Here is a 17,331-nt window from a genome sequence, read left to right as displayed (position 1 = left end):
TATTCCAGCATGACAATGACCCAAAACACACGGCCAAGGCAACAAAGGAGTAGCTCAAGAAGAAGCACATTAAGGTCCTGGAGTGGCCTAGCCAGTCTCCAGACCTTAATCCCATAGAAAATCTGTGGAGGGAGCTGAAGGTTCGAGTTGCCAAACGTCAGCCTCGAAACCTTAATGACTTGGAGAAGATCTGCAAAGAGGAGTGGGACAAAATCCCTCCTGAGATGTGTGCAAACCTGGTGGCCAACTACAAGAAACATCTGACCTCTGTGATTGTCAACAAGAGTTTTGCTACCAAGTACTAAGTCATGTTTTGCAGAGGGGTCAAATACTTATTTCCCTCATTAAAATGGAAATCATTTTGTAACATTTTTGACATGCGTTTTTCTGGATTTTTTTGTTGTTATTCTGTCTCTCACTGTTCATATAAACCTACCATTAAAATTATAGACTGATCATTTCTTTGTAAGTGGGCAAACGTACAAAATCAGCAGGGGATCAAATACTTTTTTCCCCCACTGTACATAGCTTTTTTATAGAGAAAACTATAGTAGGGATCCACTATATGAACCAAGCTGTCTGTAAATTACTAGTTGTGGGTTGGATTTCCTGCTGGGGTCACATATACTAAAATGTGTGCACTATCTGTTGTAAGTTGCTTTAGATGAAAGTGTATTCTTATGACATGACAGATAGATTCTGTTCCAATTCTACTCTTTCACAGACTAATGTCCCTTTTGTTGGTTCAGGTATTCGTGCGTATGAACAGCTGGGTTTCCGTGCTTTTGGACACCCGGGAAAAATAGCAGCGGGAGTCATTATAACCTTTCATAACATCGGCGGTAAGTGGATAGGGGGGCCATAGACTCATGCTGCTGACGCCAAATCCTGACTCTTCCATTAACATGACACAACAGGAATCGGAATTTGTCGGATCAGGCAATGTTTTTCCACTCCTTAATTGTCCAATGTTGGTGATCGTGTGCCCACTGGAGCTACTTGTTGTTTTTAGCTGATAGGAGTGGAAGGTGGTATGGTCGTTCAGTGGTGGAAAAATACCCAATTGTCATACTTGAGTAAAAGTAAAGATACCTTAATAGAAAATGTCTGTAGGAGCGAACCATTTGTGTGAACGGGTGATGTACCTAACATGGATATACACTGAGTGTATATCCATGTACAGTACTTCCACTAACACATAGTATCTGTTTTGAAAATAACCACAGTGACACATAGAAATGCACTCCTGGCTTTGCGACACTCATGGATTTCATGGCTCATAAAGTTTTAATGGTTCAGGACAGAACTTTTTCCTCCAATGTTTGTGTTTTACACACAGGTAAATGGGCTTTGTATGTCGGTTTTATTTTGAAAATAGAAGTTAACAACTCTGAAATATGTTTAATCCCCTCCAGCAATGTCCAGTTACCTCTTCATTGTGAAGTATGAGTTACCTCTGGTCATTCAAGCCTTCCTGGGCTTGTCATCGAACACTGGGTAAGTTGAGCAGCACATTTCTTTTTTTGTTTAAAAATAATCTTTATTTAAGTTTTTCAGCAATAAGGCCCGTGTGGTATATGGCCAATATACCATGACTAAGGGCTGTTCTTAGGCACGACCCATTGGCCATATACCACAAACCCCCAAGGTGCCTTATTGCTATTATAAACGAGTTACCAATGTAATTAGAGCAGTAAAAGAAATGTTTTGTCATACCCGTGGTATACAGACTGATATACCATGGCTGTCAGCCAATCAGCATTCAGGGCTTGAACCACCCAGTTTATAATCATAAATAATTCACACAAATTCAAATAAACTTTCACATCAATGCATTTGAGTTCATAATTACATAACGTGATGTACAGATTTAATGGAAGTTTTTTGGAGTCCATCGCATTTCTTATTTATTTATTCCATTTTTATTTGTAAAAAAATAAATATAAATAGTGTTTGAGCAAAAAAAAATGTTTTATAGACTTATAGGCATCTTGTCTTCCAAATTGTACTTTTCACAATGCATTGTCCACAATTATTGTCCACAATATTTGTTTAGTAATGTCAATGCATAATATTGTCCACCATACTTCTTTAGTAATGTCATCCATGTGAATATCGAAGACGGACTTGGGATTTATACATAGGCCTACATCATAATTCTCAACAGATTCCATATTTCTTTAGTTTTGTAGTATTTCACTAAAAGGTGTTACATTTTCTTCATCATGACAAAACAATTCCACTTTACTACAGCACGCACTGGTAAACGTCGTACTGAAATCAACCAGGCAGGATCACTGACATTTTCTGACAGTTGTGCACAGAGTAGATTTTTTAAGACATTATTTTGTATCTGCATGGAAGCCCATTCCCGCCACCCACATATATTTTATCTAACTACGAGTTATGAGATAGTAAGTCATAATTATGAGATAGTAAGTCATAATTATGAGATAGTAAGTCATAACTATGAGATAGTAAGTAATTATTATGAGATACAGTCGGAAGTTTACATACACTTAGGTTGGAGTCATTAAAACTAGTTTTTCAACCACTCCACAAATTTCTTGTTAACAAACTATAGTTTTGGAAAGTCGGTTAGGACATCTACTTTGTGCATGACATAAGTCATTTTTGCAACAATTGTTTACAGACAGATTATTTCACTTATAATTCGCTGTATCACAATTCTAGTGGGTCAGAAGTTTACATACACTAAGTTGACTGTGCCTTTAAACAGCTTGGAAAATTCCTGTCATGGCTTTAGAAGCTTCTGATAGGCTAATTGACATCATTTGAGTCAATTGGAGGTGTACCTGTGGATGTATTTCAAGGCCTACCTTCAAACTCAGTGCCTCTTGATTTTCCCATGATGTCAAGCAAAAAGAAATCAGCCAAGACCGCAGAAAAAAAATGTGTAGACCTCCACAAGTCTGGTTCATCCTTGGGAGCAATTTCCAAATGCCTGAAGGTACCACGTTCGTCTGTACAAACAATAGCACGCAACTATAAACAACTAACAACATGGGACCACACAGCTGTCATACCGCTCAGAATGTACTTTGGTGTGAAAAGTGCAAGTCAATCCCAGAACAACAGCAAAGGACCTTGAGGATGCTGGAGGAAACAGGTACAAACGTATCTATATCCACAGTAAAACAAGTCCTATATCGACATAACCTGACAGGCCACTCAGCAAGGAAGAAGCCTCTGCTCCAAAACCGCCATTAAAAAGCCAGACTACAGTTTGCAACTGCACATGGGGACAAAGATCATAATTTTTGGAGAAATGTCCTTTGGTCTGATGAAACAAAACAGAACTGTTTGGCCATAATGACCATCGTTATGTTTGGAGGAAAAAGGGGGTGGCTTGCAAGCCGAAGAACACCATCCCAGCTGTGAAGAACGGGGGTGAAAAACTGAGTTTAAATGTATTTAGCTAAGGTGTATGTAAACTTCCGACTTCAACTGTATGTAAGTCATAACAATGAGATGGTAAGTCATTATTATGGACATTGAATAGTCCTGTAGGTCGACTGCAGGGCAATCTGGGATTCAAACATGAACGGCATTATCATTAAAGCATTATCCCCACACTTTATTTGGTAAACAGCTGAGAAATGGGTCCGGAGAAATGTAACTACTCTCAAATACATAGACGCAAGGACTCTCTCATATGGATTTTGATTTCATGGACGGACCATCCATGAGATCCAAATGATAGTTTTAACAATGTTTTGAAGCTATACAGTGTTTGTTTACAATTACATGAAATGAAGTTAAAACAAGCTTATATTTTGGATTCTGATGGAGTAAGACCATTGCTCATGAGGGATTTCTAAATTGCTTTCTTCAAGAATCAATGTCTATATATAAGTCCAAAAATGGATGTACTAGTCCCAAATTGCCCCGTTAATGGATTGAATTGAATTAATGAATTAAATCTGATGTCAACCAGATATCATCAAACAGGCACCAACTCACATCAAAAAAAATTATTCAATCCATAATATTGAACATTATCACCACAAACTCGCTCAGTCTCTCTCACACGCACACGCACACATACACATGATTCATGTGATACTGATTGCCTAAACGTGTCTCATAATAATGACTTAGTAACTCATAATTATGACTTAGCATCTAATGATTATGAGTTACTATCTCATAATAATGACTTACTATCTTATAATTAAGACTTGCTATCTCATAACTCGTTCTTGTTTAGGTGGTGGGAACAGGCTTCCATATAGGTATGCCACTTCAGAACCATATAATTAATCAGATATCACTTTGTAAATGGACTGTTCAAGTTAATATTTAAATGTCTGAAATTGTCTGAGATATCCAATCAATACGTTCTGTCACCGTATTAAAATCACCACATATACTATAATTACTGAATCGAAATTGAGCTCATGTGCATCCTGTTTCCATTGATCATCCTTGAGATGTTTCTACAACTTGATTGGAGTCCACCTGTGGTACATTCAATTGATTGGACATGATCTGGAAAGGCACACACCTCTAAAAATAAGGTCATACAGTTGACAGTGAATGTCAGAGCAAAAACGAAGCCATGAGGATGAAGGAATTGTCCGTAGAGCTCCGAGACACGATTGTTTTGAGGCACAGATCTGGGGAAGGGTACCAAAACATTTCGGCAGCATTGAAGGTCCCCATGAACACAGTGGCCTCCATCATCCTTAAATGGAAGAAGTTTGGAACCACCAAGACTCTTCCTTGAGCCAAACTAAGCAATCGGGGGAGAAGGGCCTTGGTCAGGGAGGTGACCAAGAACCCAATGATCACTCATTGGGTTCACTCATTGAGTTCCTCTGTGGAGATGGGAGAACCTTCCAGAACCTTCCAGAAGGACAACCATCTCTGCAGCACTCCACCAATCAGGCCTTTATGGTTGAGTGGCCAGACGGAAGCCACTCCTCAGTAAAAGCCACATAACAGCCCGCTTGGAGTTTGCCAAAAGGCTCTAAAGGACTCTCAGACCATGAGAAACAAGATTCTCTGGTCTGATGAAACCAAGATTGAAGTCTTTGGCCTGAATGCCAAGCGTCACGTCTGGAGGAAACCTAGCACCATCCCTATGGTGAAGCATGGTTGTGGCAGCATCATCATGCTGTGGGGATGTTTTTCAGCAGCAGGGACTGGGAGACTAGTCAGAATCGAGGGGAAAGATGAACGGAGCAAAGTACAGAGAGATCCTTGATGAAAACCTGCTCCAGAGCTCTCAGGACCTCAGACTGGGGCGAAGGTTCACCTTCCAGCAGGACAACGACCCTAAGCACACAGCCAAGACAATGCAGAAGTGGTTTCGGGACAAGTCTCTGAATGTCCTTGACCACATGTCCTTGACCATGTCCTTGACCACTCCCAGCCATAGCCCGGACTTGAACCCGATCTAACATCTCTGGAGAGACCTGAAAAAAGCTGTGCAGTGACGCTACCCATCAAACCTGACAGAGCTTGAGGGGATCTGCAAAGAAGAATGGGAGAAACTCCCCAAATACAGGTGTGCCAAGCTTGTAGCGTCATACCCAAGAAGACTCAAGGCTGTAGTCGCTGCCAAAGGTGCTTCAACAAAGTACTGAGTAAAGGGTCTGAATACTTATGTAAATGTAATATTTCAGACTATTTGTTTTTATAAATTTGCTAACATTTCTAAAAACATGTTTTTGCTTTGTCATTATGGGGTATTGTGTGTAGATTGATGAGGGGGAAAAACATTTAATCAATTTTAGAATAAGGCTGTAACGTAACAAAATGTTGAAAAAAATGAATCTTATTTGCATCAGATGCTGTGTATACATTTATCACTCTTATTTTCGTTCCTCTAAAGAAGCACTCCAATATCAAATCATCACTGTCTGCAAAGTCTGTTTTTCTAAATTATTTTTGATTATTTACCTTCTACTGGGGACTTGGTTTCTCAGCCTGGTCTCATAGACTAGACGTAACATAGTAAATGTTAATCCAAGACACTGAAATTAGTATGAAACTGTGAGCTACGTTTGGTATGGTTACATAAGACAGAAGGTTATTAAAGGCAAAAAACGAAAGTAGGGTTATTGGTAGGGGTGGATAGCTAACATTAGCCACAACAAATTGTAATTCGTAACATATCATACATTTTGCAAATTTGTAACATATTGTACGTATTACAATTCACAACATATTGTACGAAGTGTAATTTGTAACATATCATACGAAATGGATGATGGACATCCACAAATTAATACAGACCATACGAAATGTAACATATTATACTAATTGGAGTGTCTCAGATTTACTTTTACTATGTTCCATCTACCCCTGAGTCCAGGTTGGGTTTCTCATCTTTCTTCTTAACTTGGTTTTAGATTGAGAAGTGAGAAGTGAGAACGGTGTTTGAGCGGTGTGGGGAACTAGCTCTGGGGGGGGAACTAGCTCTGGGGGGGGAGGGAGCTCTGGGGGGGGAACTAGCTCTGGGGGGGAACTAGCTCTGGGGGGGAACTAGCTCTGGGGGGGAACTAGCTCTGGGGGGGGAACTAGCTCTGGGGGGGGAACTAGCTCTGGGGGGGAACTAGCTCTGGGGGGGAACTAGCTCTGGGGGGGAACTAGCTCTGGGGGGGGAGGGAGCTCTGGGGGGGAACTAGCTCTGGGGGGGAACTAGCTCTGGGGGGGAACTAGCTCTGGGGGGGAGGGAGCTCTGGGGGGGAACTAGCTCTGGGGGGGGAACAAGCTCTGGGGGGGGGGGGAGCTCTGGGGGGGAGGGAGCTCGGGGGGGGAACTAGCTCTGGGGGGGGGAGGGAGCTCTGGGGGGGGAGGGAGCTCTGGGGGGGATCTAGCTCTGGGGGGGAACTAGCTCTGGGGGGGAGGGAGCTCTGGGGGGGAACTAGCTCTGGGGGGGGACTAGCTCTGGGGGGGAACTAGCTCTGGGGGGGGGAACTAGCTCTGGGGGGGGAGGGAGCTCTGGGGGGGAGGGAGCTCTGGGGGGGAACTAGCTCTGGGGGGGGAACTAGCTCTGGGGGGGGGAGGGAGCTCTGGGGGGGAACTAGCTCTGGGGGGGGAGGGAGCTCTGGGGGGGGAGGGAGCTCTGGGGGGGAGGGAGCTCTGGGGGGGAACTAGCTCTGGGGGGGAACTAGCTCTGGGGGGGAGGGAGCTCTGGGGGGGAACTAGCTCTGGGGGGGAGGGAGCTCTGGGGGGGGAACTAGCTCTGGGGGGGAACTAGCTCTGGGGGGGGGACTAGCTCTGGGGGGGGGAGGGAGCTCTGGGGGGGGAACTAGCTCTGGGGGGGGGAGGGAGCTCTGGGGGGGAACTAGCTCTGGGGGGGAGGGAGCTCTGGGGGGGAGGGGGCTCTGGGGGGGAACTAGCTCTGGGGGGGAACTAGCTCTGGGGGGGAACTAGCTCTGGGGGGGGGAGGGAGCTCTGGGGGGGAACTAGCTCTGGGGGGGAGGGAGCTCTGGGGGGGGAACTAGCTCTGGGGGGGAACTAGCTCTGGGGGGGGAGGGAGCTCTGGGGGGGGAGGGAGCTCTGGGGGGGAACTAGCTCTGGGGGGGGAGGGAGCTCTGGGGGGGAGGGAGCTCTGGGGGGGGAACTAGCTCTGGGGGGGAACTAGCTCTGGGGGGGAGGGAGCTCTGGGGGGGAACTAGCTCTGGGGGGGGACTAGCTCTGGGGGGGGAACTAGCTCTGGGGGGGAACTAGCTCTGGGGGGGGACTAGCTCTGGGGGGGGAACTAGCTCTGGGGGGGAACTAGCTCTGGGGGGGGGAACTAGCTCTGGGGGGGGAGGGAGCTCTGGGGGGGGGGGAGCTCTGGGGGGGAACTAGCTCTGGGGGGGGAACTAGCTCTGGGGGGGAACTAGCTCTGGGGGGGGAACTAGCTCTGGGGGGGAGGGAGCTCTGGGGGGGAACTAGCTCTGGGGGGGGAGGGAGCTCTGGGGGGGGGGGAGCTCTGGGGGGGGAACTAGCTCTGGGGGGGAACTAGCTCTGGGGGGGAGGGAGCTCTGGGGGGGAGGGAGCTCTGGGGGGGAACTAGCTCTGGGGGGGAGGGAGCTCTGGGGGGGGAACTAGCTCTGGGGGGGAACTAGCTCTGGGGGGGGAACTAGCTCTGGGGGGGGTAGGGAGCTCTGGGGGGGGAACTAGCTCTGGGGGGGGGGGGAACTAGCTCTGGGGGGGAACTAGCTCTGGGGGGGAGGGAGCTCTGGGGGGGAGGGAGCTCTGGGGGGAACTAGCTCTGGGGGGGAACTAGCTCTGGGTGGGGAACTAGCTCTGGGGGGGGGAGGGAGCTCTGGGGGGGGAGGGAGCTCTGGGGGGGAACTAGCTCTGGGGGGGGAGGGAGCTCTGGGGGGGGAGGGAGCTCTGGGGGGGGAGGGAGCTCTGGGGGGGGAACTAGCTCTGGGGGGGAACTAGCTCTGGGGGGGAGGGAGCTCTGGGGGGGAACTAGCTCTGGGGGGGAACTAGCTCTGGGGGGGGAACTAGCTCTGGGGGGGAACTAGCTCTGGGGGGGGAACTAGCTCTGGGGGGGAACTAGCTCTGGGGGGGGAGGGAGCTCTGGGGGGGGAACTAGCTCTGGGGGGGAACTAGCTCGGGGGGGGAGGGAGCTCTGGGGGGGAACTAGCTCTGGGGGGGAACTAGCTCTGGGGGGGGAACTAGCTCTGGGGGGAACTAGCTCTGGGGGGGGAACTAGCTCTGGGGGGGAACTAGCTCTGGGGGGGGAGGGAGCTCTGGGGGGGGGAGGGAGCTCTGGGGGGGGAGGGAGCTCTGGGGGGGGGAACTAGCTCTGGGGGGGAACTAGCTCTGGGGGGGAGGGAGCTCTGGGGGGGAACTAGCTCTGGGGGGGAACTAGCTCTGGGGGGGAACTAGCTCTGGGGGGGAGGGAGCTCTGGGGGGGGAACTAGCTCTGGGGGGGGAACTAGCTCTGGGGGGGGAACTAGCTCTGGGGGGGGGAGGGAGCTCTGGGGGGGGAACTAGCTCTGGGGGGGGGAGGGAGCTCTGGGGGGGAACTAGCTCTGGGGGGGAGGGAGCTCTGGGGGGGAACTAGCTCTGGGGGGGGAACTAGCTCTGGGGGGGGGATGGAGCTCTGGGGGGGAACTAGCTCTGGGGGGGGAGGGAGCTCTGGGGGGGGGAGGGAGCTCTGGGGGGGAACTAGCTCTGGGGGGGAGGGAGCTCTGGGGGGGGAGGGAGCTCTGGGGGGGGAGGGAGCTCTGGGGGGGAACTAGCTCTGGGGGGGAACTAGCTCTGGGGGGGGAGGGAGCTCTGGGGGGGAACTAGCTCTGGGGGGGAGGGAGCTCTGGGGGGGAACTAGCTCTGGGGGGGGAACTAGCTCTGGGGGGGAACTAGCTCTGGGGGGGGAACTAGCTCTGGGGGGGGAACTAGCTCTGGGGGGGGGGAGGGAGCTCTGGGGGGGGAACTAGCTCTGGGGGGGGGAGGGAGCTCTGGGGGGGAACTAGCTCTGGGGGGGGAGGGAGCTCTGGGGGGGGAACTAGCTCTGGGGGGGGAACTAGCTCTGGGGGGGAGGGAGCTCTGGGGGGGGAACTAGCTCTTGGGGGGGAACTAGCTCTGGGGGGGAGGGAGCTCTGGGGGGGAACTAGCTCTGGGGGGGGAACTAGCTCTGGGGGGGAGGGAGCTCGGGGGGGGGAACTAGCTCTGGGGGGGAACTAGCTCTGGGGGGGGAACTAGCTCTGGGGGGGAGGGAGCTCTGGGGGGGGACTAGCTCTGGGGGGGGACTAGCTCTGGGGGGGGAACTAGCTCTGGGGGAGAACTAGCTCTGGGGGGGAACTAGCTCTGGGGGGGAACTAGCTCTGGGGGGGAGGGAGCTCTGGGGGGGAACTAGCTCTGGGGGTGAGGGAGCTCTGGGGGGGGAACTAGCTCTGGGGGGGAACTAGCTCTGGGGGGGAGGGAGCTCTGGGGGGGGAACTAGCTCTGGGGGGGGAGGGAGCTCTGGGGGGGGAACTAGCTCTGGGGGGGAACTAGCTCTGGGGGGGAGGGAGCTCTGGGGGGGAACTAGCTCTGGGGGGGGAACTAGCTCTGGGGGGGGAGGGAGCTCTGGGGGGGAACTAGCTCTGGGGGGGGAGGGAGCTCTGGGGGGGAACTAGCTCTGGGGGGGAGGGAGCTCTGGGGGGGGAACTTGCTCTGGGGGGGAGGGAGCTCTGGGGGGGGGAGGGAGCTCTGGGGGGGGAACCAGCTCTGGGGGGGAACTAGCTCTGGGGGGGGAACTAGCTCTGGGGGGGGAACTAGCTCTGGGGGGGAGGGAGCTCTGGGGGGGAGGGATCGTCCTCTTCTCTCTCTCTTTTCGGGGGTTGGGTAATTAGTACTGAAGTCTGACTCGCTCGTGTCCTCAAAGGACTTCCTCACTCTCTCTATGGCTGAACTCGCCGACACCTTTCTCGTAGATCTGGTCGCCTTCACTCTTGGATTCAGCTCCCTCGGCTTCTCTCTCATTCACTGGCACCTGTCTCTCAGCTGCGCTCGGACCTGTCGAGCGATGGAACTCGTTGTCGGGGTCGGTGTCTCTGTCTCTAGTCTCCTCTTCTGGCTCTTCCTCTGGGCTGGATTGTGGACCAACCCTCACTTTGTAGGCATAAGACTGGGGACACGAAGAAGTCAAGGCCCTCTTTTACACACAGGGTGCACTTGCTTGTAGACTCCCTGGATTTGTGTCTAAGATCTCCACATCTCCAACACTTCACCTCTGGGCATTCCTTGCCCTGATGGTCTAGGGAGATTGAGTTACGGATTGTTATCAAATGCCCACTTGTTGTTTCGCGCACGCGCACTTTGTACTTGCGTACTCCATACCATATCCCAAACTTATCCACAGGTTTCAATGAAGGTTGTAAAACAGTGAAGTACCTGTTTAGAAACATTTCGACATTGTGATCTGGAACTCTTCCCGTCCAGAACTTTCAAAGACCATCTTGACGTCCAGCTCTTTCCATTTTGTGGCTGCCTCTTGGGCTGACTGGACTTCTAGAAAGCAACGTAATGGGGGTTGTTTCTCTAAATTTCTCCTGTTCGGCAGCGCAATGATATAGTAAATATTGAGATCAAATGTTTCAAATGTGGTGACAGTACAGAATGTCACCTTTTATTTGAGAGTATTTTCATACATATCTGTTTTACTGTTTAGAAATGAAAGCACTTTATGTATCTAGTCTGAAGGTGTCATAAGTATTTGGACAAAGTCACTTATATGTGTACTGGTATTAAAGTAGTAAAACGTTTAGCATTTGATCCCATATTCCTAGCACACAATGACTATATCAATCGTGTATTGTTTTGGTTGTGTTTCAGATTATGTTGTGCCCAATAGAAATTTATGGTAAATAATGTATTGTGTCATTTTGGAGTCACTTTTATTGTAAATAAGAATGTAATATATTTCTGAACACATCTACATTAATGTGGATGCTACCACGATTACGGATAATCTTGAATGAATCGTGAATAATGATGAGTGAGAAAGTTACAGAGGCATAAATATTATCCCCCCCCCCCCAAAAAATGCAAACCTCCCCTGTTATTGGTAATGGTGAGAGGTTAGTAAAAGCCAATCTATTTCTCCCTTAGATTAAATCAATTGCCCCTAAACAGTATGTTTTCTACATTGCCTTAATGAAACTAGAAGTAACTAACTTTTGTGTCTGGCTGTGTTTTTTCATTTTTATGTTTTAAACTAGAGAGTGGTTCCTGAACGGGAATTACCTCATCATCATCGTCAGTGTGTGCATCATCCTTCCACTTGCCCTGATGAGACAACTGGGTATGTGACTGATCTCATCATGACCTCAATGTCTGTCAGTCATTCAATCAGCACCTGTGTATCTGTTTAGGACCTATTTTATGTCAGGAACAGACGAAACCAAACGTTGTCAGCTGGGCTGTGGGATGGTTGTTGTTGTAGTAACAATCCTTGACGGCATCTTTCAGGGTATTTGGGTTACACCAGTGGCTTCTCCCTCACCTGCATGGTCTTCTTCCTTTCCTCGGTGAGTGACTTTTTGATGACATCTGACGACAGATGTCTATATTGTATTATTATATTACACTATATATTATACCAACAATCATACAGTTCAATGTTATATACTAATACTGCATATGCTTTTCACCATTTTGGGAAATTAAATTCCTCCTGGTGATTGTCTGTTTTTAGTGATTCTTTACCCTTGTTAATGTGCTAGATGTGTTCATAGCTTTTGTGTTCACAGCTTATCATAGGACATGACTAACGACTGTGATTCTAATGTGCCCTCGATAATTTATGAGGAGATATTTTTATCTTGCCACTCTACCTCACATGACATTTCATGTGAGCTCCTTTTTCCTATACTCACTGCCAGCCAGGCCTTGTTGGTTAAATTTGCTAACAACATAGATACAGGTGTAGGATCTTAATTTGAGCCAGTTTGCTACTGCTGGAAAATACTGCACCAACAGGAAATGTGAAGTATTAATGTGGATTATAGTGAATGAACATTTTTGTGGGAGTTGATACATTTTTCATAAGGGAAAATCTAGTCTGAAAATTCAAAGTGGAAGTTACAAATGTCAGAAGCCTTTTTAAACCTCAAGTTTTACATTTCCTGCATTGCAAATTGAGATCCTACATCTGTACGTTAACCTTCTGAAGTAGGTAATTATCTAATTATGTTGACATACAAGGAAAAAGGGGGGCAACATTATAAATGAACCATATTTGTCCCAATAATTATTTAGATATTGTCAAATGTAAAATCTATAGCTCAACAATTTGATACTATTCATGTAATGAAGGGAGAAAAAGTTGTAGATTCACACGAAGAGCGCAGTAGGTGTTTATTTCACCTTCGCAGAATACAGGAATCATGGCCATACACAGGTAGGTGAATCAAAACTAGGACAGAAGGCTGTAACTGGTTCTCACAAACGAGCTAGGGAAAAGGCTTAGTAGAGTCAAAATGAACAAGACCTCACAAAGGCACAAACAGAATGAACTGAACTAAATAAGGAGATGATGAGACCAGGTGAGTAACTAACACAGGTGAAATCAATGAACACAAATGAAAGACAGGGCTACGTTCAAGAACACAATGAAACAGAACACAAGGTTGACTAAGAAAATAAATACAGAACCTCACAATTCAAGGTTGCTTGAATAATTGAGCACAATCCTAGATTACACTATTGTGCATGTTGCTGGTGCAGTTCTGGGCATTAACAAGATACTTTTTAAAATGCCTTGCTGCAGAAAGGTACATTAATAATGTAACAAATTCGATTGTTGAACTTGGTACATTAATAATGTAACAAATTCTATCGTTGAACTTGATCAATTAGCAGAAGGAGGAATGAGGCTTGGGACAGGAATTCACAAATTAACCAGAGATATAGTATGTCATCATGGTTGTCAGCGATAGAGGGTCAAGCTGTTTCGCTGACTATCTTCTTTCTTTCTTTCTTTCTTTCTTTCTATCTCAAAGGTCATATACAAGAAGTTCAACATCCCCTGCCCCCTGGTGCCATATGGCAGAAATCACACAACAATCATCAACACCACCGTGGAAGAGGGACAGTGCGAAGGCAGAATGTTCACCATCAACCAGGAGGTTAGGAAATTAAGTGTTTACGGCACTGCTACACAAATATCAGTTCAAATATCATTTTTTGTGTTTATTCTAGAGGTCGACCGATTAATCTGAATGGCCGATTAATTAGGGCCGATTTCAAGTTTTCATAACAATCGGTAATCAGTATTTTTGGCCACCGATTTGCCAATAAAAAAATATATATATTATTACTATTATTTATTTTTTACACCTTTATTTACCTAGGCAAGTCAGATTAAGAACACATTCTTATTTTCAATGACGGCCTAGGAACGGGGGTTATCTGCCTTGTTCAGGGGGGATTCGGGGATTCGTTTTTGCAACCTTCTGGTTACTAGTCCAACGCTCTAACCACCTGCCTTACATTGCACTCCACGAGGAGCCTGCATGGCAGCTGACTAACTGTCACGCGAGGGCAGCAAGAAGCCAAGGTAAGTTGCTAGCTAGCATTAATCTTATAAAAAACTATCAGTCTTAACATAATCACTAGTTAACTACACATGGTTGATGATATTACTAGTTTATCTAACATGTCCTGCGTTGCATATAATCGATGTGGTGCCTGTTAATTTCTCATCGAATCACAGCCTACTTCGACAAACGGGTGATGATATAACAAGCGCATTTGCGAAAAAAGCACTGTCGTTGTACCAATGTAACTAACCATAAACATCAATGCCTTTCTTTAAAATCAATACACAAGTATATATTTTTAAACCTGCATATTTAGTTAATATTGCCTGCTAACATGAAATTGTGTCACTTCTCTTGCGTTCATTGCCTGGCTCATTGCGAACTAATTTGCCAGAATTGTACTTAATTATGACATAACATTGAAGGTTGTGCAATGTAACAGGAATATTTAGACTTAGGGATGCCACCCGTTAGATAAAATACGGACCGGTTCCGTATTTCACTGAAAGAAAAATACTTTTTTTTTTCAAGATGATAGTTTCCGGATTCGACCATATTAATGACCTAAGGCTCATATTTCTGTGTGTTTATTATATTATAATTAAGTCTATGATTTGATAGAGCAGTCTGACTGAGCGGTGGTAGGCACCAGCAGGCTCGTAAGCATTCATTCAAACAGCACTTTCGTGCATTTTGCCAGCAGCTCTTCGCAATGCATTGCGCTGTTTATGACTTCAAGCCTGTCAACTCCCGAGATTAGGCTGGTGTAACCGATGTGAAATGGCTAGCTAGTTAGCGGGTGCGCGCTAATAGCGTTTCAAATGTCACTCGCTCTGAGACTTGGAGTAGTTGTTCCCCTTGCTCTGCATGGGTAACGCTGCTTCGAGGGGTGGCTGTTGTCGATGTGTTCCTGGTTTGAGCCCAGGTAGGAGCGAGGAGAGGGACGGAAGCTATACTGTTACACTGGCAATACTAAAGTGCCTATAAGAACATCCAATAGTCAAAGGTATATGAAATACAAATCATATAGAGAGAAATAGTCCTATAATTCCTATAATAACTACAACCTAAACCTTCTTACCTGGGAATATTGAAGACTCATGTTAAAAAGAACCACCAGCTTTCATATGTTCCCATGTTCTGAGCAAGGCACTTAAACGTTAGCTTTCTTACATGGCACATATTGCACTTTTACTTTCTTCTCCAACACTTTGTTTTTGCATTATTTAAACCAAATTGAACATGTTTCATTATTTATTTGAGGCTAAATTGATTTTATTGGTGTATTATATTAAGTTAAAATAAGTGTTCATTCAGTATTGTTGTAATTGTCATTATTACAAATAAATAAATAAAAATCGGCCGATTAATCTGTATCGGCTTTCTGGCCCTCCAATAATCGGTATCGGTATCGGCGTTGAAAAATCATAATCGATCGACCTCTAGTTTATTCCACATCACCTCTGCTCTTAGGTTCTTACTGTGTTAAGACCACATAAGGTTAGGAGCTATTTGCAGTTGGAGCAGAGGTCATTCAATATTATAATGACATGATATCATTTTACTGCCAGGCAGGGCTGGGTAGGTTACTTTCTAAATTTAATCCATTAGTTACTTGTTACCTGTCCAAAATTGTAATCAGTAATGTAGCTTTTGGATTACCCAAACTCAGTATCGTAATCTGATTACATTCAGTTACTTTTAGATTACTTTCCCCTTTAGAAGAAGACAATTACAGTTGCCCATGCAGTATGTTACCAATTAAATGATATTTATTGCAGGATAAATCAATGTTAAAGTTTACATAGCTGGCCATATAGGGATGTTCAATTTTACTTTATGGGTTGATTATGTATGCTTATTCTAACCCATCGCTTTCTACTACATATAATACAGTAAAATTATATATTTACATTAAAAACCAAAGTCTATCAGAATTCCTGTCATTCCAATAAATGTTTTACCCCTTGATCTTCAAGAATAGGACTTGGAAATATGGAAGTATAGATTAGCCAAATGGTTTTACCTGAGCATGACCCCAAAACTAAGGACTTATTAGCCAGCCCTACTCTGTTGTTTATGATTGTGTTGTCATGGAGGACTGATTGGGCTCATTGATTCGAGTTGAAAAATAAATGCTGGAATGGCATGCTTTGAGCCATACTGAAAAGTGCTAATTACATGTGAAAAATGAATGCCATATGCTGCATTTGCTATAGGCCTATTGTTTACCTTTTTGGTGGTGACAATTTGATATCTTGATCATATGCAGCTGTTTAAATGGCAAATCCACAGATGAAACAATAACAAAACGGTCGCCCCGCCTCTGTTTTGGTAAAAAGCTGAGGGATGGGCCTGGAGAAATGTAACCACTCTCAGATTAATAGACAGAGCTATGGATGCAAGGACTGACCATCCATGATATAAAACATATTGTTTTAACCATGTTATGAGGCTATACAGTGTTTGTTTACATTTACAATGTTTACAAACATTGGAGTAATACAAGCTTATATTTTGGGTTCTCATGGAGTGTGACAGTTGAACTAAGCTACAGAGGCATTTATAAGTTATATTCTTCAAGAATCAATGGATATATATACAGTACCAGTCAAAAGTTTGGACACATCTACTCAATGAATGGTTTTTCTTTATTTTTACTATTTTCTACATTGTAGAATAATAGTGAAGACATCAAAACTATGAAATAACACATTTGGAATCATGTAGTAACCAAAAAAGTGTTAAACAAATTCTTCAAAGTAGCCACCCTTTGCCTTGATGACAGCTTTGCACACTCTTGGCATTCTTTCATTGAGAAAACAGAGAAGTGTCAAAGATTTTTTTCCACAAACATCCTTTCTGAATTTAAAAGTAATCCTTGAAGTAATCATCTAGTTTTTCCAAAAGTATCTGTAATTGGTGGTAACGTTGCTGGTAACGTAATGGATTACAGTTACCGTTTTTTGGTAATCCATTTCTCCCCAACCCTGCTGCCGGGACAAGTGCTTGTCCATGTGTTTTGAGGTGGAGCAGACCCAGTGTGGCACAATTATCCACACAGTCTTGTGAGTTTCCTCAAACACTCCTCATGCAACGCCTCTAATTTTAGTTACCCTTTATATGGTTTTCAGACGGCGTATACCATCCCCATCTTAGCGTTCGCCTTTGTTTGTCACCCCGAGGTGCTTCCCATCTACACTGAACTGAAAAAGTAAGTCGATAAAACTCCCAATTAGCTCCCTTCATAAACACCATAGCATGTTGGGATGACAGCCTTTATCTTTCTTTACTGATACTCATTTGCAGTACAATACATACGCATGTACCT

General features: G+C 45.7%; 1 protein-coding gene across 1 annotated transcript in view; it reads left to right on the top strand.

Moving 5' to 3' along the window:
• The window catches only part of LOC115166301 (sodium-coupled neutral amino acid transporter 3), a 29,098-nt gene that overhangs the window by 8,104 nt on the left and 3,663 nt on the right, over positions 1-17,331 (top strand). Inside the window, exons 6-11 of the mRNA XM_029720183.1 lie at positions 750-842; positions 1,416-1,497; positions 11,679-11,761; positions 11,929-11,987; positions 13,461-13,586; positions 17,135-17,214. Of these exons, the coding sequence (XP_029576043.1) occupies positions 750-842; positions 1,416-1,497; positions 11,679-11,761; positions 11,929-11,987; positions 13,461-13,586; positions 17,135-17,214 (523 nt within the window). The remainder of the gene's footprint in view (positions 1-749; positions 843-1,415; positions 1,498-11,678; positions 11,762-11,928; positions 11,988-13,460; positions 13,587-17,134; positions 17,215-17,331) is intronic.

Source organism: Salmo trutta, chromosome 28, assembly GCF_901001165.1.
Source record: "Salmo trutta chromosome 28, fSalTru1.1, whole genome shotgun sequence".
NCBI lineage: Eukaryota > Metazoa > Chordata > Actinopteri > Salmoniformes > Salmonidae > Salmo > Salmo trutta.
The sequence above is the reverse complement of the archived record's forward strand: the minus strand, read 5'-3'. Positions and strand labels throughout refer to the sequence as shown.